Source organism: Carassius gibelio, chromosome B21 (genome assembly GCF_023724105.1).
Source record: "Carassius gibelio isolate Cgi1373 ecotype wild population from Czech Republic chromosome B21, carGib1.2-hapl.c, whole genome shotgun sequence".
Taxonomy (NCBI): domain Eukaryota; kingdom Metazoa; phylum Chordata; class Actinopteri; order Cypriniformes; family Cyprinidae; genus Carassius; species Carassius gibelio.
Window position 1 is genome coordinate 24768262 of NC_068416.1, and position 22914 is coordinate 24791175.

General features: G+C 37.9%; 1 protein-coding gene across 5 annotated transcripts in view; it reads right to left on the reverse strand.

Moving 5' to 3' along the window:
- Positions 1-810: 810 nt before the first annotated feature.
- Positions 811-22914, reverse strand: part of LOC127985774 (protein Shroom3) — a 49546-nt gene continuing 27442 nt past the window's right edge. For 4 of the 5 annotated variants that reach the window (XM_052587921.1, XM_052587922.1, XM_052587924.1 and 1 more), the window contains 8 exons: positions 17023-17157; positions 11313-14313; positions 9476-9537; positions 7661-8326; positions 6462-6737; positions 4530-4623; positions 3475-3744; positions 811-2191 (listed from right to left, as the gene is read on the reverse strand). In XM_052587921.1, the coding sequence (XP_052443881.1) occupies positions 1844-2191; positions 3475-3744; positions 4530-4623; positions 6462-6737; positions 7661-8326; positions 9476-9537; positions 11313-14313; positions 17023-17157 (4852 nt within the window). In that variant the 3' untranslated portion in view covers positions 811-1843. Of the gene's footprint in view, positions 2192-3474; positions 3745-4529; positions 4624-6461; positions 6738-7660; positions 8327-9475; positions 9538-11312; positions 14314-17022; positions 17158-19905; positions 21340-22914 lie in introns of those variants that run through there. The other variant, XM_052587923.1, reaches the window with a different exon arrangement.

A 22914-nucleotide genomic window follows, 5' to 3' on the forward strand; every position in this document is an offset into this window, starting at 1 on the left:
ACCATATTATGACCTGTATCAAGTGACTTGATTCTCTCTAAAGAGATCATTTCAAGATCAAGGTGAACATATTCCCACACCTTCTGACCTGGCGATCAATTTCCATGACTTTCCCATGCATTTGTGATTAATAGTTTCGGTGATTATTTTCATAAAGAGCAATTGCTAGATGCTGAAATATTTTAAAAAGTGTTACTTTTTCCCTGCCCTTTTCACTTGCATGAGCAAATGGCTTGAACAAATGCAAAACATTCAGAACATACCAGAACTTCACCTGCTATGTGGAATAACTTTCATTTGTGGTGAATATTTCAGATGTTTAGCATAGTTTTTGAGCAATAAAATCTGAAATATTTGACAAGTACATCAATCATTCAACATAATTATAGGTAATTCTGCGTCTAAATAGGAATGTATACATGCATGAATTATTATACCTATAATGAGTTAAGTATAAAAAGCAAAAATAAAATTCTGTAAGGTTCTGTAAATATACTATTAAAATCCAGAGTCAGTATATTCATGAAATTGGTTGTTTAATGCGGTGGCTCTAGTGTCCTTCATTAGGCCTCATAACTTTAAACAATGCCTGATGAAGGTTGCATGACAAAAACATTGCTTTAAAAATATTATTTACACGCTAGAGCAGTGTGTGGGATTCATTTATTTTTGTTAGGAATAAAACCGCTGAAATATTAATGTTTAATTAAAATAATTCTATTAATATACTAATACGCTAAGTGTCCCTTCAGCATTATCAGTTAGAATTGACAAAACTGCAAAGAATGTAACCACAAAACAATGAGGTTGTTTTAAAAAATAATTTATTTTGACTTTTTGCTTTTAAACAGTGTAAAGCATGGCCGAACAGTTTCTTCAGATTAGCCCCAACAAAACAAAAAACCAGAACAATAGCATGTGCATCGGTTCACAACAGCAGTTCTGCCTCTTATACAAGAACAATCTGATATAAATGCTTCTAATACGAGCATCTACAGTTTGCTGCTATCACGGCCTTTTCATACAGATGTGCAGGGGGTAGATATTTCGTAAAGAAAGATGTTCTCCAAATTAAAAAACAACCACAAATTCAAATAAAATAAAATATACTGGCAAAATATTTTGGGCATGTGCATTGTGATCCAAACCAAGAAGTAGAAAACACCCTGCATGGAGCGGAGTTGTGAATAATATTCATCATTTTTGCATCCTAATCAATATCGAAACAAATGTACTGATACTGTGTTCAAGTGCTGATGAACCATCATTGTTTTTTCTGATTTAGGTATAATAGCACCTGTTAAAGCCGGCCAAAACCACCCTCGCTAGTCATATGCTTACAAAAATACAATATCTATTCTGCTTTTTAACCATCTAGATTTTCAAATCACGAGGGGATTCAGTATATACAGCAACGTACAGAGTACAAAATAGTTTCTAAACCACATAAAATCATAAATAATCAGCTGTCGCTTTTATCGACGGCAGGAATTTCAAATAGAGCGAAAGTGTTTGCGTGTTCAATAGTTTCTTGTCTTTGTGACGTCCTAGTGGTTCACGTGTTCCAAAGTGCTCAGGGCTGGAAATGATTTGTGTTTCGGCCAATCACAACGAGGCATTCGGTGCCATTGAATTAGCATTGTACTTCAGTGATGTGCTATATGTGTAGTGTGTAGTGTGAATGCACTGTGCATTTGTTTAGTGTCGATAAAACACAGTTCTTGTCTTCCACACTTTAAAAAGTCAGAAATAGTCTCCTTCATTTAAGGCACTTCTTAGTGTGCATTGCATTGATTCTGATTCGTCCTCGGCTGCAAGCGACGTCATTCTATGATGGGCGGAGTCAGAGTGAGGTCACAGTGGTGGGACGTGGCAAGTGGGTGGAGTTAAAACAATGTGGAGTTTGGGGGGCGGAGTCAGTGTTCTGTGGGCGGGACTCAAGGGGGAGGGTCTCCTCCAGCTTCTGTACTTGCTCCTCCCCCTGCCGTATGAGCTCGTCCAGGTGGCGCTGGCGAATCAGAAGGGCAGGTTTGATGCGGATGTAACGCTGATAGTCGCGCAGCTGGGGGCCGTTCAGGTAACCCGCCAGAATGTCCAGAACCACTCGCTCGCGCCGGTCCAGGTTTTCCTTCAGCTCGCGAGCGTCTTCCTGTTGACTGCACAACTGCTTCCTCTTCAGCTGCAGCGATTCCTGCAGACACACACAAACAAATCAGAAATTAATTATTTTATTTTGTGAGGACGCATTAAATTCCTTCATAACTATCATAACTATCCCAGTACTAAAGCAGTGTGTGTTTATGATGCTGTAATGTTCTAAAATGTTCTCTAATCGTTGTTTTGGACATGTTTATTTGAAGCAGGATGGGTAAAAGTGGCTGTGCAGGGCAGAAGAGACTGATTTCATTACAAACCAGATCCTTGTATGTTCACTGGTGTATTAAAGCAGATAATCCCATTTTCCTTGTTCTTTTGAAACGTTTAATGATTTGTAACATGCCTGATCATTTTGGTCTGAAGTTTTATGCACCAGATTTCAGTGCAAATCGTTTTGTAAACCTGTAATGCAGGTCATTAGTAACACCAATTTGCAAAAGCATTGTTTGCAAGGATGTGACAGCACTAAATATAACGGATCGAAAGCAGCAGGACATTTTTGGCTTTGCTTTTTTGCTGTACCTTTTAAGACTTGTAAGTAAACTCCATATTAGCATAAAAAATTATCACTAATTATTTTTCATTACTGTCCATCAATTACAGGCAAAAACAGTGTTTACATACAAGTCTAAAAAGTTACAGTAGCAAAAATGTCCCATTTAGTTCTAAACATTATTTTACTATAATTAAAATGTTATAATATATTTACAATTCACACATTTTTTTTTACATTTATTTTTTTTGTAGTATAATTAAAATACTATATTTTTGTATATTTTAAAATAGGTTTAGTCATTTTGTTGTTGTTTTTTGTAATTTTTTGTAAAATATGATAATGTATATTAATATAGACAATTTTTTTTACAGAGATTTGATTACATTTTTATAGTTTACAGTTTCATATATTTTTTTATAATATATTTCAGAATGTACAAAAAATTATAAAAAAACAATACATACAATATTTGTATAAACAAATAACCAAAAAAATTATGAATATAAATATATTTTTGATTAGTTTTAGTGACTTATATTTACTAGTTAATTTTTGTAAAACATGTAAATACATATTTAATATATGTATAACATCTTTAAAATATTTATAATTTAAAAATATATTATTCTTTAAAGTTAATTTCTTTATGATTTTAGTACGAGTTAACTATAATAACCCTTTTTTCTAAATTTAAGAATGTTTAATGAAAATTATAAAAAATGATTTAATTAAATAGATTTTGGTGCATGAAATTTAGATGAATATTCCAAATCAATTTCAGTGGGGAAATCTGTTTGTTTATTTCCTGCGACGCTCCTCACCCTCTCCTCCGCAGCGTCGTCGTCCAGCGCGCTGAGGGCGTTTTCCACGCGGGCGAGTCGAGCGCTCAGCGACAGCAGCAGGTTGACGATCTTCTCCAGGTCTCCGACGAACATGCGGTACTTCTCTCTCTCGTTGGGTTTGCAGCGCTGCTGAACTAAAGCCTCAATGCTGTCGCCTAGAGCTGTGAAGCGCTTCTGCTGCTCCGAGAGTCCGTCTCTCTCTCCCTGCAGCGACCGCACGCTCACCTGCAGCGCGTGCAACAGCTCCACCTGCAGGAGCAGACACAACACTGCACCCTCAACAAACACACACTGAAGAATGGCTTTGTGCTCAATTATGTGCCACTGCATTCAGTGAATACAACATGAATCCAGTATGAGAGTGTAAACAATGCAGTCACTGTTACCACACAGCAAGCATGCAAATATATTTTTATAGCTTTTAGTTATATTATATATTATATACATAACGGAACATACAATATGCATTAAAAATAAAAAAATATTTATGCATTATAAAATAAATATATTTTGGTAGGTTGCTTATATTTGGTGAGTGCTTATATTTACTAATTATTAGATGTTAAAACTTTTGCATAAACATGACAAATCTATCTATAAAAATTGTACAAATATATATTTTTGATAGGTTTTAGTTCCTTATATTTCTTAGTTATTTAGTTATTTTTATTACAAATAGCTGAATCATAATGAAATAATTAAATGCTAAAATAATAATTATATATGTATAAAAAATTATAAATATTTATAAAATACAAATACACATAACTAAACCTATCAAAATACATTTGCTAGTTATTATTAGATGTTAACATTTAAAAATCTTTCTATAAAAATATTTATGTTGTACAAATATATTTTTGATAGGTTTTAATATTATTAAATGCGGAAACATACATAAATCTATAAAATGCATGTATAAAATATTCATACATTAGAAATGTATTGATATTTCATAGGTTGCAGTTATATACATTTTGTAATTATTATTCCTATTCATTTTTACTATGTTAATTCATAAATGTGTATCTGACCTTTTTCTGATTCAAGTGCTCTTCCTCGTCATCCAGGTTGGTTTCCATTTTTCTTGGAGCAGTCTCAGAGGGAGTATCTGGACCATCCTGAGCCCTAATGGAGATCAAACACACCAAACAATGAGTTTTACTCCTGAATGCCCTATTTAGTCAGATAGAGGAACAGAGAATGGCTAAAATCCACATTCCCCGTGTCAAACAGAGCACAAGTAATTTCACGTTTAGTTCAACGACTCTACAGAACAAACACACGCCGCATATAACCAGGAGTAAATCAGTTTTATAAGTGATAGATAGATGTTTTAAAACGATTTACTGTGCTGTTACTATAGTACATGCAGTTAATAAATGCATAAACCGATTAAAGAAAATGCATTTGATTTTGGATATAAAAACATGTGCAAAAACCTTTTTATATGATATTATGTCAAAATAAAATACATAGCAGTACCATACTTTTCACTGTTTTGTTAATTATTTATGCATGCATAATCCTAATGCATTGCACTAAAATGTTTATTTAAGAAAGAAAATTGAATATTGTAATTTAACAGTATATTTTATGAGCATGTCTGCAAAACTGGGTCTAGTATCGGAGTGTGTGACAAGTTTCTCCATTCAGCAGGTAGATGGTGAACTGTGTGTATTCCATGATCGGCCACTAGATGTCAGTGTAGCTCTGCGCTCATTAGCGCGTGTCCTCTCATTATACAGACTATAGAGTAAAAGTTTTACACACGGAGAGGATGAGAGACCTAGTTTGAATAATCTGACAAAACTAATCAAGATCATCCATTTTATCTCTGAGTTCCATGTGTTTGATATCTTTCCAAGCATTCCAGTGGAATGTTTGTGTTGGATATAAAGCTATAAATCCTGTTTTCAATGAACATCTTTCATGTTTTCTGCAAACTTAGATCAGTGTATTTGTTTTAAATGAGCACATGGGTATCTTATTACATTGAAGTTTTTTTTTTTTGTATGTAAGACCAGAGTATTCTTCACTTGGAGTACAGATATAACAATTTATATCAGCCAGGACGATTTATTGGTTTATGTGATAAATATAAATCTACCAATAATCTCCTCAAAAGACACTTTTTATGTAACAGATTTAGGGATATTAGACAATTTTACAGTAGCTATTAATATTCATTTCATGTTTGAAATTTCATTCCGTACATATCAGCGCTCTTAGTATTATTATAGTATTTTTAGTATTATTTACATGCAATTATAGTATTTATTAATGCTAAATGATAACTTTAAATTATAAAATAAGTTTTTTTTCATTATTATTGTTGTGAATTTTTTATCTTTGACCATTTTTATTAGGCTTTATATAACTTATTTTTTATGTAATTTTTCTTTAGTTTTAGATTTAGTAATTTTGTAACTTGTTCTTTTCACTTGCTTATGCTTATATAATATATTTAAGTTTAAGTGTTTCATCTAATATTTATGTTCTATTTCATTCTCCTTTATTTAAATCACTGGAAAACAGTTCTTAATAGTTTTAGTTCTAGCTAAGAGTAAAAACACTGCATCCTGGTTTCTAGATATCAACAGCCATTAAAAATCCCATATTAGTCATTCAACACCTTGTGCACCATGTAAATAATATGTTAAATGAGTACAGTAATCATTGAGTTAATACATCAATCCTGTATCACAGTACCGCCACAGTCACTTTTTTTTTTTTCAAAGGAACATGAGTGAATTATGAACTAAATACAGGAAACATAAAGAAGCGTGTCATTATCTTTACACAGAGTTTTTGCAATAAAATTAGGCCGTGACCTTTGAGCACTAATATAATCAGCTTTAAACTAAGAGCTCTTGTGTTTATTGTTCCTGTGAGCATGAGATGCAGCTGATGATTGGGTAACACTATATACATGATTCCTCCTTCACCATCTGTTCAACACTCACCTGTCACTCAGATGGCTGCTGTGTGATGGGAAGATGTCCTCCATCAGATCCAGGGTGGTTTTACTCGCCCAGGTGTCCAGGAGCGAGGTGAGGGATTCGTCGTGGCTCACCAGCTCTCGGGCTAACGTCTCCACGAGCAGCTCGGCTTGTGTCCGCTCTCGTCTGGACAGAAGATGGTAGTCCGGTCCCAGGATCTCAGAGGCGTCCTGCTCTGGAGGAGCGCTGACGGGCGACTGGGGTTGAGAGGCGTCAGCGTCAGTCAGACTCTCACGGCTGCTGCAATGTGAAATGATAGGAAATCATGTTACGGTAATGAGACTGAAGGATATTTGGGGCTCAGTGCAATCGATGGCATGACAGAAATGAATTACAACCAATTCCTTCATTTCCTTTTGAAAAACATAAAACAAAAGCAAAATCTGGGTTAAATCAGGCATATACAAAGAAAGTAAATAGAGCCAATTTGTTAAACTGTTAACTGTTTCAGTAGTGCAGTCACAAGACATGCACAATACATGTGTTAAAGTGATTTCACAGTGGAAAAATGTATTACAAAATATGCTTCAGAAATGTCAGAAAAATACATTTTTAAATTAAATTAAATTAAATTAAAATTAAATGTATGCATGTAGCAGTAGCTTTTATTCAAAGCGACTAACAGTGCATTCAGGCTGACATTTTTTACCTAACATGTGTTCCTTAAAAATACTTTTTGGGTTAATGCAAAATGTTTTTTTTTCCCCATTTGTCATATGGGTCACCTCACCATGGTCTTAATTTTTGCTTTTTAAAGAATAAATACACTTTTATACTGTATATATAAATACATTTGTATTTGTGTATATATTTATCATATGGGTGTCACTTCACCATAGCCTTGACTTTTGCTTTTTTTTTGGTCTAAGAAAAAACAAAACAAAAGGATGAATTTTAATTGTTTTTTGTGGTATTCAAATGCTGCAGACTGAGATGAACTTGTACTGAACAGAACATTCTTTTAAATGTGACTGTATTGTAACATGAATGTGATTGACATGTTTGTTTGTTGCTCTTGAAACAACATTCCTATCACACAAATCATAAGCCGAAATCTAACCTACATTAAAAAAATAATGAGGGATATGATTGGCACATAAAATCATGTTCAAGCCCTTAAATTAATCCCTCAAAATTTCAAGACCAACAAGAAGTGTTTCTACCTGATGGGCTGTAATAGTCCCGGATGCTGGAAAGACACCTCCACGTTCTCCTCGACTGGCGGAGGAGGCGGGAAGTCCTCCGTAATCTCGGTCACTCTGATGGGCAGTGCAGGCGGTGGTGGCGGTGGAGGCACAAAAAACACTTCATCATCTTCTTGAGACACACTCTGAACATCTACGAGGTTAGAATCTGAGATCCGAAGAGAGAGAGGTGGCTTTGTTAGGGAAACCTGGCTCTTGGGCAGCCTTGAATCAAGTTGTGACCCAGTGACCTCTGGGTGTGGAGGTGAGGAAGTGGCCACCGGACACGGGAAGTTCTTCAGGGTGTCTTCAGAAGTGCTGGTGTCGCTGGAGTCTTGCCGCAGCATTCCCACTGGACTCCTCTGACTATGTGGGCCAGTTTCGGGAAATGCAATAGAGTCCAGGTTGGGCTGATACAGTCTGTCTCCGTTATTCCAGTCAAGGCCTGGAGAGGTCAAAGGGCAAGGGAGTCCCACAGATGCAGCCAGACCTGAAGCACTCTGCGCTCTAGGCCGGTCCGAATGTCTCTGACGCTCACGCCTCAACACAGGTGCGTTTTGCTGGACAGGACCCTGGTTTGGCTGGTAACTCCTCTCCATATGTGCTGAACTTGACGGCTGTTTGTGTCCCATGTTTACCAACACCCTATTAAAAGGCACAATATGTAAGTTTTGCATACAACAAAATGCGAGCAAAGAACATTTACATTGTGAAAGAACATTGTGACTGACTTCAGTCTAGCGCGAGTTTAAGCACTCTCAAAACTCCTCTTATAATCAGAAGAGCTGTCTATACACGGTTTGATGAATGAATCTCTTACATCATACTTACACCTGCACTTTATGATGAGAGAATTCGTGTGAGAGCTGAATTTCAGTCAAAGTGAACAAAAAACTAATCTGAATGCCTCTGATTGGCCGTTGCATTCAACAGACTCGTGTGTGTGATTGGTTATAATGCGCAAAACTGTAAAAAGGTGTAAAAAATAATGGAGCAACATTGAGCAGATCTAAATTTAATGCTGCGGTAAGTACTTTTAATTTTAACTTTATTCGCAACAGCTGTAATTAACTGTACAGCAGCATTTGTGTCTGCTGTGTGTGTTGTCAGTTTCTACAAGCAGAAAGTGAGGATAGTGCGGATATTTCGTCATTAAAAGGGGACAATGACCAGGGGCGATTCATTATTTAAAATGTGAATTTCTTTTTTTAGTTTGGGATAACTTAAATGCATGAAATATACCGCGCACTGTGCAAGTTTTAGATATCTGATTACGAAAATCGTACATATTGTACCTTTAAAAAATGCATATGAAATGAGAAAGTACCATCATTATGTTGTGCTTGTCAAGTTTCCAATAGCTGTCATTTTCCGAGTAAATTAAATGCAAATCATTTCTCCTTCTGGTGGGAATTCGTGCATGGCTCAAAACAAACTCAAAAATAGCTGCAGCGGGACTGTCACTGCCACTGCCCGATTAAGGGTTGGTCCTCAATTTAAAACCATTTATGGGTAAATATTTCCATAAAACTCTGTTTCAAATAGTTTAGAACTTGCAAAGATTATTGCTCCTTAAAGGGCTGTACAATACTTGTGGAACAAAAATGTTACTCATGCAAATCAATCTTAATTTAAAGCCTATAGAATGCAAATAGATCATCCAATGAATGAAATATTTGTATGTATAATCGTTTTAGTATGTGAATTCTGTGCAAAATAATATCTACACATGTTGTACATAGGTCTTTATTTGTAAGACACGAGAAGTGAATGTTTTTTATTGTATACACAAACCTGTTTTCAAAGGATTCCTTGGAGGAAACTCTCAACGACTGAAGGTCTCTGGCTAAGAAGTCCTAGACAAAAAGGGAACAAAAGAACAAATAATATTTTATACGAGCAGGTGACATTGCAGCACTTTCTAGAAGAGGTGAAAATAGTGAAGTTTCCTATACCAGGAACAGGAAGTTAATCATTATTTCATGGTTACCTCAAGTTTAGAGAGCGTTGGTACTTTAACGTTAATTTTAAACTCAAGCGCATGCCATGACTACTGATAAACTAAGATCAGTTAATAAAAATAGACACAGCATGACAACATCCTCATAGCTGAACGATGTCGTTTCAGTTAGCATGAACTGTGAACAGATGCAAAGACTGAGACCTGAATGGTGTGCTTGGTTTTAATCTTTTTTCGTGGCTAGAATGTTTAGGTTTATGTAAAGCCACAATATCAGCAAGTAGCAATGTCATCATCCTGGTATTTTATCCCCTGCTTGAACCATTTCCATTTTGCTTTGCTGGAACAGTCTGGGATTTCACAGGATAGTTGTGTGTCTACTGTACACAAAATTATCGTCATACCAGAACCATTATCGTTTACATAAAGGATAATTATTCTCCTTGATAAATGGTTTTCTTAACCATTCCAAATATTTCAAACCCAAAACCATGACGGGTTGTCCATTATCTCCGACTCCTCCCCTCTGGCACAGAAGGAGTGCAGTTATCTGTTGCACATCTGTCAGATCTCGGACTAAAACCCAGGCTCTGTGGCACCAAACAGGATGTGAGGAGCACTGGCCTCTTCCTGTGGTGCACCAGGAGTGGGTACAAAAGTGATTATCTGCCCATCAATAGGAAAGGGACTGTTCTTTTGCCCTATACCAGACAGACCACCAAGTACCATGATTGGCTGAAAACGTATGCACTCATTACCACTGAACACCAGCTTGACTGTTGCTCCAAAAATTTAAATGCCATGATTTACCCACCCTCATGTTAAGACATACCGTATTTTCCGGACTATAAGTCACACTTTTTTCATAGTTTGGCTGGTCCTGCGACTTATAGTCAGGTGCGACTTATTTATCAAAATTAATTTGACATGAACCGAGAGAAATGAACCAAGAGAAAACAATACCGTCTCCAGCCGTGAGAGGGCGCTCTATGCTTCTCATTGCTCCTGTAGTCTACACTGAAAACATAGAGCGCCCTCTTGCGGCTGTAGACGGTAATGTTTTCTCTTGTTTCTTGGTTCTAAATAAATGCGACTTATAATCCAGTGCGATTTATATATGTTTTTTTCCTCGTCATGATGTATTTTTTGACTGATGCGACTTATACTCAGGTGCGACTTATAGTCCGAAAAATATGGTAATTTCTACTGTGGAAGATAAAAAAGAAAATATTTTGAAGACCGTTTTTGTCCATACAATGAGTCCAAGTTTTGGCGTAAAAACAAGATCCAGTTTGACCCCATAGACTCTTATTGTATGGATTGTACAAATAGTGTTCAAAATATCCTCATTTGCATTCCACAGAAGAAATGATAAGTCATACAAGTTTGTAATGACATAAATGTGACATTTTTATTTTTTTTAGTTGGTGGGAAGAAAATGTATATAGTTTGCTTGTGAATGCTGATTCTCTTCAGTTCTGAGGGTTTTTCATTAGCTTTCTAGCTACTCTGAGTAAGTAATCAGTTGTAACTATCCAATAAGAGGGTTAAAATAAGCAGATTTACTCAGTCATGAACATTATTGTTTAACTGTGTGGTATGAAGTCACGTCACTTCAATGATCTAACCAGTGACACAGTCAAGTTTACCCAGCTAATAAATGAATGTTACCTGACTAAAGTTCTCCACAGGAGATGACCTGGATCGAAAGTGCTGAGAAATAGGGCGTTCTTCACTACGGTCAAGCAAATCCTCAGCTGAAGCTGACCTTCCTGAGCTTCTGGCAGAGGAGACTCTCTCAAAAGTGGCTTCCAAGTGCTGTGGAAGGGTATGTCTGGTCAGGACTGGGCCTGTTTTGTGAGATTCAGGATTTGTGGCTTCTGACTGTTGGCCAAAAACCTCAGACCGTGTGTGGGTTTGGCTTCCCCTAAGGGGGTAAAAGGAGCTTTGCATTCCAGCTGAAAGGGTGGAGGATTTATGTATAACACGAGTGAGGCCATCATATGCTGGCTCTTGCAAAGAGCTCATACTTGGGGTGGAGATGAGGCTTCGCGAGTCAGCAGAAGAGGAAGAAGCGGAGTGTAGATAAGCGCTATGTGGGCGGTTTGAACGTCCGTCTACTCTTCTACCTGTTTTGCGCTCCATATACTCAACAAGTGCATCTTGTTGCACTTGCTTCAAATCAGGCCTGGAGGAGAAAATTCTGGGGTCAGGGTTACGATTTGCCACCTGCTCAAACATCCTGCGTCTGTTCGCAACACTCGTCTCACTTGCCAGAAACTGTTGTTGAACCTTCCTGTCAGCCTGATTGGTTTCCTGAGTCAACACTCCAACTTCATGCATGTTTTCAGGCTCAGAATAGCATCGCTTCCTTTGCTCCATTGTGAATCGTTTGCGTCCACAGATCCGCATAACTGGGGGTCCAGCAGCTGGGACACTGGGGAGGTCAGGAGGAGAGGTTCTGTTTGGTGCTTCAACAGGAACAACATGACGTTCCTTTGGAGTGTGTGGGGATGTTGTAGCTGGTTTTGGACTTCGTTCTAAAGACATGTGTTTCGCTGGCACTGGTGGAGGGTTTACACCAAGGTCACGTCTTCTGAAGGAAGTTGACCTCAGAACAGTAGACTGGGCATCTTTAATGCTGTCTCGATATGCTCTGTTAAAAGATGTATCTTGGATGGTGCCCAAGATGTCATGAATGTCACCTTTCCCATGGATGTCTTTTCCATTCCCCTCACCAAGCTGAAAGGTGCTCTTACTTCTTTGAAGACAGGTCTTATGGGCAACAACAGGCTGTTGTTGCTGTCGATGTTGGATATGATCACTACTCCCACGTCTAGGTAGGAAATCTTGATGCACATTCATGTGTCCATCATAACTTGCCATGCTAGAAGTACTTTGAGTCCTCCCATGAGGAACCGAGCTGTTGCTTCTCTCCAACATGTTGCGCACATCCTCTACACCAGAGAAGGAGCTCTTGGCACTGGAAGGTCGTGGCGTTTGGCTCGGACGATTCGTAGAACCATGGTGGGAGAGGCTGCTATGACTGCGAGGTTTTACTTGCTGTCTCTCAAAACGACTTACTTTCTCCAGCACGGACATGCTACGCTCACTTTGGAAACTGGATTGGCTAGTTGTACTCTCGGGACTGGTGCATCGTTGAACCTCAGCAAGTGCATTCTCCAGTCTGGTCAGGGGGTGATCCAGGTCTTGACCTCTCTGTTGGAGAGCACTAGTTTCACTGTAGTGCCTTGAAGGTTTGACCATGTGGTCACTTCCTTGAGATTGCATGAAGTTTCCTCTGTTTGTTTGAGCAACTTGTTCCTGTGAGACTTTCCCAGTGAAAACTTGGTCTAGATGGATGCTTTGCTCTTTGCATTTGTTTTGTTCTTTATCTTGAGGTGGCCTGTAGTTGTCGTAATCCTCCATACCAAGAGAGAACTTAGGTCTCTCTCCTCTTGGTTGTACAGGGGTGTAAGGGTCCCTCCTTTCCTGGGGTAGATATGGCACTTGTGACTTCTGAATTTCTGGGTGCGAATGAGGCCGATAAAAAACAGGTTTGACTTGAGTGTCTTCTTGTACTCGGTCGGGGAGCTTTGGTTGTGCCGAAACATGAGCTTGGACTGGGTTTGAGATAGGAGCATTGCTTTGGTATCCGTTTTCAACAATGACACGGTCCTCTTTCACTGGTCCACCCAAGTGGTCACAGTGATTGTTGTGCTTACTCTCCTTGGCCAGTGCTGGGTATACACTCCCAGAGTTTGGGTTGCTGGTTGGAATTTGTGCAAAATGAGGCTCAGGAGGTGGAACAGGGTAGATGCTAGTGGGTAACATGAAGCGACCGGGTTGTGTAGCCTGAGGAAAACTCTGTTTGGGTTTGGTGGTTGGGCTACTTTCAGGGCTTTTTTCTATGACTGTGTGCAACTGACCTTCAGCACCAAACGAGGACTTTCCTGTTGCCACAGAACCACTCGAATGATGCCAGGAACCCTTGTGAAGTCCCCGCTGCGACCGAACATGTTCAAGACTCGACCAGGAGTTGGGACGCTCATGATTGCGATATGCTGCATAGCTGTCACTGCGTAATGGAGGGGCTGGAGCCCCCTTTATGTTCTCATAGGAGTGCCGGTTGTGCACTGAATCCCAGACTGGCCCAACACTGTGGCGTTGTGAGCTGGAGGTGCTTCCGCTACTCCCACTGCTTCCACTACTACTGCTGCCACGATGACAGATCTGGCCTGAGACGTTCCCACTTCTAGACTGTGCTCTGCTGTCACTGGATCTCATAAGGGCTGCAGAGCTGATCTCATGCTCTTCAGACACACCCTGTTGGGGGTCGTACACAGTGCGTATGTAGCGTATATCAGCTTGCTGCATCCCCTCCCTCTGTGGAACGTTCTCCATGGAATAAGACCTCTCCTTGTTAAACGACGGTGCCGCCGTAAGATACTCTGGGATGCTGGAGCTGGTCGAGAAGGAACTGTATGCAGAATCCCGCTTGCTGTGCAGATGATCAATGCTACTGGAGGATTTGGATGCTGATAGTTGATAGCAGGAGCTGTACGCTGGGTGAGTGTGGTCTAGGCTCTCCATGCTGCCCCGGGAACTGTACTGATCTGGGCTCTTCCTAAGGAATCCTGTCTCAAATCCCGATAGGTCTGTGGTTGAGGCACTGCAGAAAAAAAAACAAAAAACATGAGTAATTTAGTATTAACTGTATTTTCAAGTAATTTTGGGGCATTAGATTGAATAGATAACATCAATGACCCAAAATAACTTAGGTCAGTCCGAGCTAAATTAGTAGCTGTTACAGACTCGGACAGACAACAAAGACATTGATTTACTACTTTGAATTCATAGCCACAATTTGAGTTTGCTATCCTCGCAACTCAGTTATTCACTATAAAGAAGAAAGATTAGATTACACCTGATAAGAATAACTGTTACAATGCAATTGATGTTATTGATGTCTGGACTGGTTATAACATATCTGGTGTATTCTTCTTCATATTCTTCGTACTTCCTCTTCTCTCTTCCTTGGACTAATGATAATGTGACAAATCTACACCGTTAGATCTGTTACCAAGCTCACTGACTGTGGGAATCGGCTACGTAAAGGTTGGAATCATGGCAATGATGCACTGGGTCTGCTGAGGCAACTGCCCTTTCATGGGTATGTGATTGCGAACTCTGAAAGCTGGCATCAGGCTGCTGGTATTTCTGCTCGCATAATTAACATGATGTCACTGACCCATTGTCAACAGCTCTGCAGTTACCCCTCTAAGAACTAGATCAGCCAATCAGAAGTCAGTCCATCAAAAAATGACCACCAGGTCTCAAAAAGTGGAACGCTATTGGTGACCATTGCCATAGGAACCTTCAAAGGGGTTGTTGAGGGAGTGTCATCCCAAAGAATGTTTTTTTTTTCATTAGACCGTGCGTCAATGCTCGGTCCCCTTCAAACACTCCAGATTTTTTTTTTTGTGTCATCATTGATGGCCCTTGAACATTCTGGATTAAATACAAGATAATGACCAAGATAACAAGCGCACAAGGTTTTTGAATGTTTGGGGGAACTAAATTAACTATGTCCATGATCCTACACAACAGGAAAACTATCAACAGAAAGACAGTAGAGCCACTTCGGACTGAGATAACATTCATTTTTAGAAACTAGGGCTGCACAATTAATTGAATTTCTAATTGCGATTACAATTATGGATGCCACAATTAAGTAATAGTTCAAAGCGGCAATTAATCGTTCATAGTCCACTTATGTTATTCTGTGAGCTTAAGATATTTTTATTTATTTATATATGCTATCGTAAGGCTTTTTCCCATTATTTTAATGATAGTTTTAGTATAACATTATAATAGCATTCATATTTTTACTTTTTAATAATTTAAAGAAGAGACCAATCCGGTGTACATATATTGATATTTGAGGCTTAATACTATAGGAAATCACTTAAAGTTTCTCAGTTACAGTGTTTTCAGCTTGTTTATTTTCATGTACAAATACGGCATGCAGTTGCATCAAACAGTGGTATAAATGATCGCAATTAAAATTTCAAGGGAATAATCGAAAATGATGTTTTTTTTCAGACCTACCAGAAACATTAATGTTCATGGACTTTTCAAGTAATAGTTAAACAGTCAAGAGCATATTTTAAATATTTAAGTTTATGCATGTTGTATGCTCGATTAAATTCATGATTTAAGAGTAGGGCTGGGTGATATGACAAAAAAAAGTGAATTTTTTATAGAACGATTGACCTATTCTCGATTTTTAACTTGTCAACTTGAAAATGTAACTACAACAGGTTTCAAATAAAAAAAAATAATTATTAACCCAAGTTATTCCAATTGGAATATTTATTATTCCAAGTGCACCACACATGAAGTTGTCAACGTGATTTAAATATGTTAAACAAATCACTTGGGGACTACAACTACATCCTGTACAAACTTGTCATATATTGAATATTGATGTACAAAAATAATACAAGTAAAATGCTTTAAAAAATTCTCAAATGACTCAAGGTATAACACCAGTAGACTATTATTAACAAGAAATGTTCTATAAAAACAAAGAACAGCAGCTTTCAGCCTTGTCACCATGATGCAAACATGAAATATCAGATATACAGTAATAGGTCATTACAGGGTTTTTTATTCCACCGGTCTGCTTTTCCATTGTTTTTTTTAAGTAAACATAATTGACTGTTGCACTCTCATCTCATGCATGAAATGGCATTCTAAAAATGTGGCATAAGTTGAAAGAAGTTCAACTCCTGTATTCTTGCATTTTTTCCTATTCCACTGCCTGTGTCGCATCTTTGTCAACACAAAAGCACCTGACTATATATCCTACTTACTGTCCTTCACAGAGCCTGTCACACGTGAGCGGTTTATCATGAGCAGCAACCTGTGGTTGGATCATTCTTTTCTCTACCCCGTTATCATTCGCATTTCGTCTAATTCTAACATTTGGAAATATATTGATATTTATATTCAAAACCGTGATTCCTCTATTTAAAAAAAATATAACTGCGGAAAATATTACATTTCAAATTATTCAAAAAAAATTGTAAAATTGCCCAAGAGGTTGCAATTTATAGGAAACACCTCATGAAGTCAAATCAGGCAATAAAGGCACACAATATTATCTCTCTCTGAGTAAATGTCTTCACTGTTAGTGGATTGTTGCTAAGCTGACTTCAGTTGCATTGCTGGGAACTGTAAAAAAAAAAGCCATCTTCATTGTTATATCTCAAATCTAACATGCTATCATTGAGAAATATAGAAGAAAGGCAGACTTTGTTTGCTCTTAAACAGTGGCATCAGACTTCAGGTGTGTTTGTGTTCGAGTTGCACTGACCTGGAGTGGTAGCTTTGGTGCCAGGGGGCTCCCACACCACCCTGGGTGACTTGCATCATGCTTTCTGAGTCCTGAGGGCTATCGCCAAGCTTTGTAGAATGCCAAGAATGAGGTCGAGATCCAGGCTCACTCCGTCTGGGAAAGAGAGATTTAAAAACATAAAAGTCTATCCACTTCTTTTGCAGAACGCAACTCAAATGCATAAATTTAAACACAAAAAAACTAAACTAAAATACAAAAACATAGTTTGGTGAGAATGTAAACAGTACAGCATGCAGTGTCTTGTGTAGATAAGGCAACTGAGGATCAAAACATCCCTGAAGAATGGGGCACTGCCTTATTACCAGAATCTTTCTGTGTAAACATGAGTAAATAGATACTTCCTAATCTAGTCACTGACAGATTGATTATTTATAAATTAATTGATAAGAATAGGAAATAAAATTCTGGGTAGTTGAAAGTATTTTATTTTGGCACAGAATGCTGAAGTGTTTTCGAAACATGGCAAGAATGCCAGCATTGTCTAAAACAAAAACATTTTTGGTTTCAAACAGCGTGGAACATAATGAATGTTTTTCATATAACGATCAGCAGACTGTCTGTACCTACTGCTGCTCCAGACATTCAAACACACACACAATGCCAGTTTGTGCCCAACCGGTCTGCTGACTGAAGTGACCTACTAAGGTCTTTAATGATGGTGTGAGATCAGTAGCCAGAAAGACAAAGCCAGTATGAGACTAAAGATCATGTTCAGTCAGCTGACTGGGCAAATGTAGCACATACCTCTGTTGGTGCTCTTCTAGAATTGTGCCATTCTGTAACTCTGGGCTTGAATGGAGCGTTAAAGTTTTAGAGAACTGCTTTTCAAAATCCGGACTCTGGGGGAATTAAATCTGGACCTGCCCCCATTTCGTATTTCAAGAGCACTTATTATATTTCCTAGGTTGATAAACGCATGTTAAACTTGTAAATCATTTGTTTAGTTTTTTAAAATGTTTTTTTGGAGATGGTCCGAAATGAAAGAATAGAGATCTTGAAACCTTTCCTTTATGACATTTCACCGATAATATGAGTAGAGTATTCTGCAACATTTTACCGATAATATGAGTATTCTGCGACATTTCACCGATAATATGAGTATTCTGCGATATATTCTGCGACATTTCACCGATAATATGAGTATTCTGTGACATTTCACCGATAATATGAGTATTTTGCGATATATTCTGCGACATTTCACCGATAATATGAGTATTCTGCGACATTTCACCGATAATATGAGTATTTTTTCAATAACTTGTATATACACACACACACACACACACATTTTTTAATTTTCTTTTTCAGTTATTTTTTTTCTGAAATACATATATTTTGACAATAATAAACCAAAATATTATACAAAATAAGAAACGGTACTAATATAATAAACCACTAATAAAAAAAAAAAGATAAAAAGTCTTTGTTTGAGGAGCTGCAATGTCCTTCACAAAGCTGCACCTACATGATTCAGACTGATCACATTTCTCAGGACAATGAAGTGTCTTAGCCTCCACACAGATTGTTTCCTTAACAACCCACTCCCTTGAACTATGACCTCGCTCTATGGAGACAGATCTGACACTACATCTGCAAAACATCTGGTTTTATGACATGTTGCTATGGAAGGGACTTTCTTGCTGCTTTAACACACCCTTTTCCAAAGGGCTGATCCTTCTGACCAGGCTAGATTTGGACAAGATCTGTCATAATGACTCCTATAAGCACAACATTTGCAATCAATGTTGAGCAAAGAACAGAAATCACTTTTGCACATCACTGGAGTTAGATCAGAAATTCTCTTGTAAACAGGAAATGTTGATCTGTGAAGTAGATTTACAGTATCGCAGATACTTTATCTATGGAGCATAATTATGTTGCATTTTTTAAATAGTTGCTTTAATGATTAATCATATCATAGTCAGATTGTGGATTCATGCTCTGGATGACCTGATCAACAAGAGGTTATTTAGATGTCATAATATTAAATATTTGAAGACAGGGTGATTATCGCTAACTAGAAGTATAACTTTTTTGTAAATTGAGATAATAAAAAATAATACAAAGAAATTAAGTAAAATAATAAAATACAAATATTAGAATAACTTATTGAACAGAAATGTTTACAATGGAGCTACAAATAAATAAAAACTAAAATGGCACTAAAAATAAATTACACTTATACGGCAATATATAAAATAAAAAACACTAATACACATGACAAAATTACTATAAATTGAACTAAAATTGGAAATTAAAATGTAAAAATAAAATAAAAATATGAAGCAATATTATAACTGTATAATCATAAAGTAAATAAACATAATAAAAAAAAGTTAGGTAACACTTAAGTACAGGAACCAATTTTCATTATTAACTAGTTGCTTATTAGAATGCATATTGGTTATTTATTAGTGTTTATAAAGCACATATTCTGCATGATCATATTCTACATCCCTAATCCTACCCACTACCTAAGTTTAAGAACTACAAAGTGATGATTAGGATTTATTGAGTCCTTAAAATAAACTGTGACCAAAAAACTTTTAAAGTGACTGTAAATACTGCTACTAGTATTAGAATTAGAAATGGAATTACAGTTAAAAATTAAATCCCATTCAATGAATGTCAGCAGGGTTATGATCCACACAAGAAAGACAGCTCTATGGGTTTGGGGCGACTTAATCATGACAGAATTTAAATTTCCTTTAACTTGACAGGTTTATAAAGCAAGTAGTCAATGCCTTTCCTCAAACCCAGTAGCATTTTGTTTAAAGCATTACCTGACCTGCAACCCATCATTCCCTCGCTATCCTCCCTTACCCAGCGCTCAGCAGTTACCTTCCAGTCAGTCTCAGCACTTTAGAGATCAACCCCGTGGCCAGACCGTTGACGCTGGTCTCCGGCGGCACCTTGCAAAGCGCCCCGTCTGATCTTCCGAGGTTCGTTTTCTGCTTCCTCCGCAGCTTTTTGCGGTAAAATGCCCCGAACAGCTCCATGCCGTCTTTAGCTGTCTTCTGATAAACTGAGAGTAAAATGCAAAGCAGCTGCAAGGATGGCAAGGCGCAGTTTGTTCAACGCAAAGAACGTTTAAAACACGCAATTAAGCGTCATTAAAAAGTCACGATAAGAACTAGAACAAACATCCTGTCCTCGCCAGCGCTGGACAAACATATTTCAAAAACTAAGATATGGAGGTAAAAGCTTCCTTTGTTGGACTGAAAGTGTAAAAAGTGTTGGATATAAAAGACACTGGGATAAGTAGTAAAATAACGCACCGCAGAGACATCCAGAAGCAAATGTGCACACATGATAGCATGCGTTCATAACATCAAACAAAGACTGGCCTCTGTGTGCATCTTCCTCTCTTCCTTTCTTTTCTCCCTCTTCATCATTGTGATCATCCACGTGATCCCAGACAAGTCAACAAGCCTATCCGTGCCCAGAAGGCATTATGGGAACAGGAAGGCCATAGTTGGGGTGGGTTGCAGGGTTGCTTTCATGTGTCGCTGACAGCCGTCTCCGGGCCTGCAGGGAATATGGGCAGGTGTAATAGCACAGGTGTCTTCACCTGTCTGCAGAACAAGGCCACTGGACGCGAGCGACGTGGTGACATATTGACTCCGTTCACCCTCAGAAGAACCTGTGGTTTTCCATCACCCGAGTACAATACCTGCTGATTTCCATGGCATCCCATCATTCCCAGGAGAGACGCTTCACATTGCGCTCTCATGGTAACCTGACTCCTAGGGAATCCAAAGGGTCTTACCCACACAAAAATCCCAAAACCGTCTCTCTCGGGCCTTCTCGTCGCCTCCCCGGCTGGGCCAGACTGCAGAGGGTGTGTCCTGCTGAAGAAACCTTATCTGATCCCTGGGAACGCGGCTCGTCAACTGCACTAATCTGTCTGATCTGAGAGGAAGCTGAAATTGGAGAACTGGATTAGGCGGGAATGGTGGGCTTCGAGAGGAGATGGAGATGCTTGCTAAATACTGTCTGTCTAGAGAGGTGTCTGTTAGATATAGTGGTGATGGAGGAGATCACAATTTGCATACTTCCATGCACTAAACATACCTCGATGGTGATGGAACAGCATGTAATTTCATTATGTATACAGGTATATATACACAACACCGTTCATTTTTATTGTTGTTTTTTCTAAAGAAGTTTCCTATGCTCACAATAACTGTTTTAGGGCTGCATGATTAATCAAGATTAAATTGCAAAGGCGATAAATCATGATTAATCGTGCAGCCCTAAACTGTATTTATTTGAGCAAAAATACACTAATACTGTGAAATAAGACAACTTACAATTACAATTTCATGTTGATATTCTTTCAAATTTGATTTTGATGGCAAAGCTGAATTTTTTTATGTCACATGATACCTCAGAAATCATTTTAATATACTGGTTGTTGTACTGCTTCATTTTCGTGGATAGAAAGTTCAAAAGAACAGCATTTATTTTAATTTCTTTATTTTCCCCCAGTAAAAATGTGTTCAGCGTTTTCAATGTTAAATGCAATGCAACCTTACATCTGGATGGGATCTTTAAGCTGACATGGTTCATCAGACTGAAGCTATCCAGGGGGAGACAGGTTGTGTTATTAATGCATGTCACTTTGGGATTATGGGAAATCCTACTTCGGAGTGTGCGAATAACATTGGAATGTTCACAATCCAGGAACACGGAGCAAAACACATATGACGGATGAACTGCGGGTGACCTAGACGTTATTAACATCCTAAAAGAAGCTTCTTCTAAGAACTGACTACAGTGTTACAGAGAAAACCAAGTGAAAGAGAAAGATGAAAGAGAATTTAAGATGCCAGAGTTTTGAATCTTCATCCCAAGGCACTTTAGACTCACTTCCTGTAATCGTTATCTGCATACCTAATGTATGTGTACAGTAATGCGTACATGCATGTAAATAACTGCTCTAAACTGTTGCGTGGGCCTGGAACACAGCTGTCTTAGTTCCAATGCCATTCATGTTTTATTTTATTTTTTTTACACACCAAACATCTAAAAATGGTCAAATCACTCTATAAAAGTCTAATCAAAACACAATAGCTGCAGTAACAGATCGCCTAAACGTATGTGTAGCGTTACGACATCCATGAATGCATGTTCAGAGCACAGACGTGAGTGGAGCATCCAAAGCAAGCACTCAAACTAGGTAATCTCACAAATCTGGCGGGTTTGAGGATGGCAACTAAACACAGACTAAGTCATGTTCAGTATCTGTGTTTAGATGAGAAGGGCGGGAATATTGTGCACGCTATCTGGCGCTGGGTGTTTGGGACGATCAGCGCGCCATCTGACGGACCAATGCAAAATAAATTTCCTTTCTCATATATTTATGTATTTGAAATTACAGTATATTGTATATTATGATTAAATTGCCAGATCATATTTACTATGCAATCACATTATAATTGCTGTTATTAGTTTCATTGTCTGGTTGACTATGTCTTGTATACATATTTCTGAAAATTCCTGTCATATGCACATAAAACTCACCACTTATAAGCTACTACTAAACTACGGCAAAATTGTGAAATATTATTACAAATTCAAATAACAGTTTTCTATTTGTATATATTTTCAAATGTGTTTTATTTCTGTCATGCAATGCTGAATTTTTCAGCATCATTACTCCAGTCTTCAGTGTCACATGATCCTTCAGAAAACATTCTAATATTCTTATTTACTGCTCAAGAAACATTTCATTTATTATTATCAATGTCGAAAACTGTTGTGCTGCTTAATATTTTCTGTGGAAACATTATTTTCAGAATTCTTTGGTGTATAGAAAGTTACAAAGAACAGCATTTAGTTGAAATA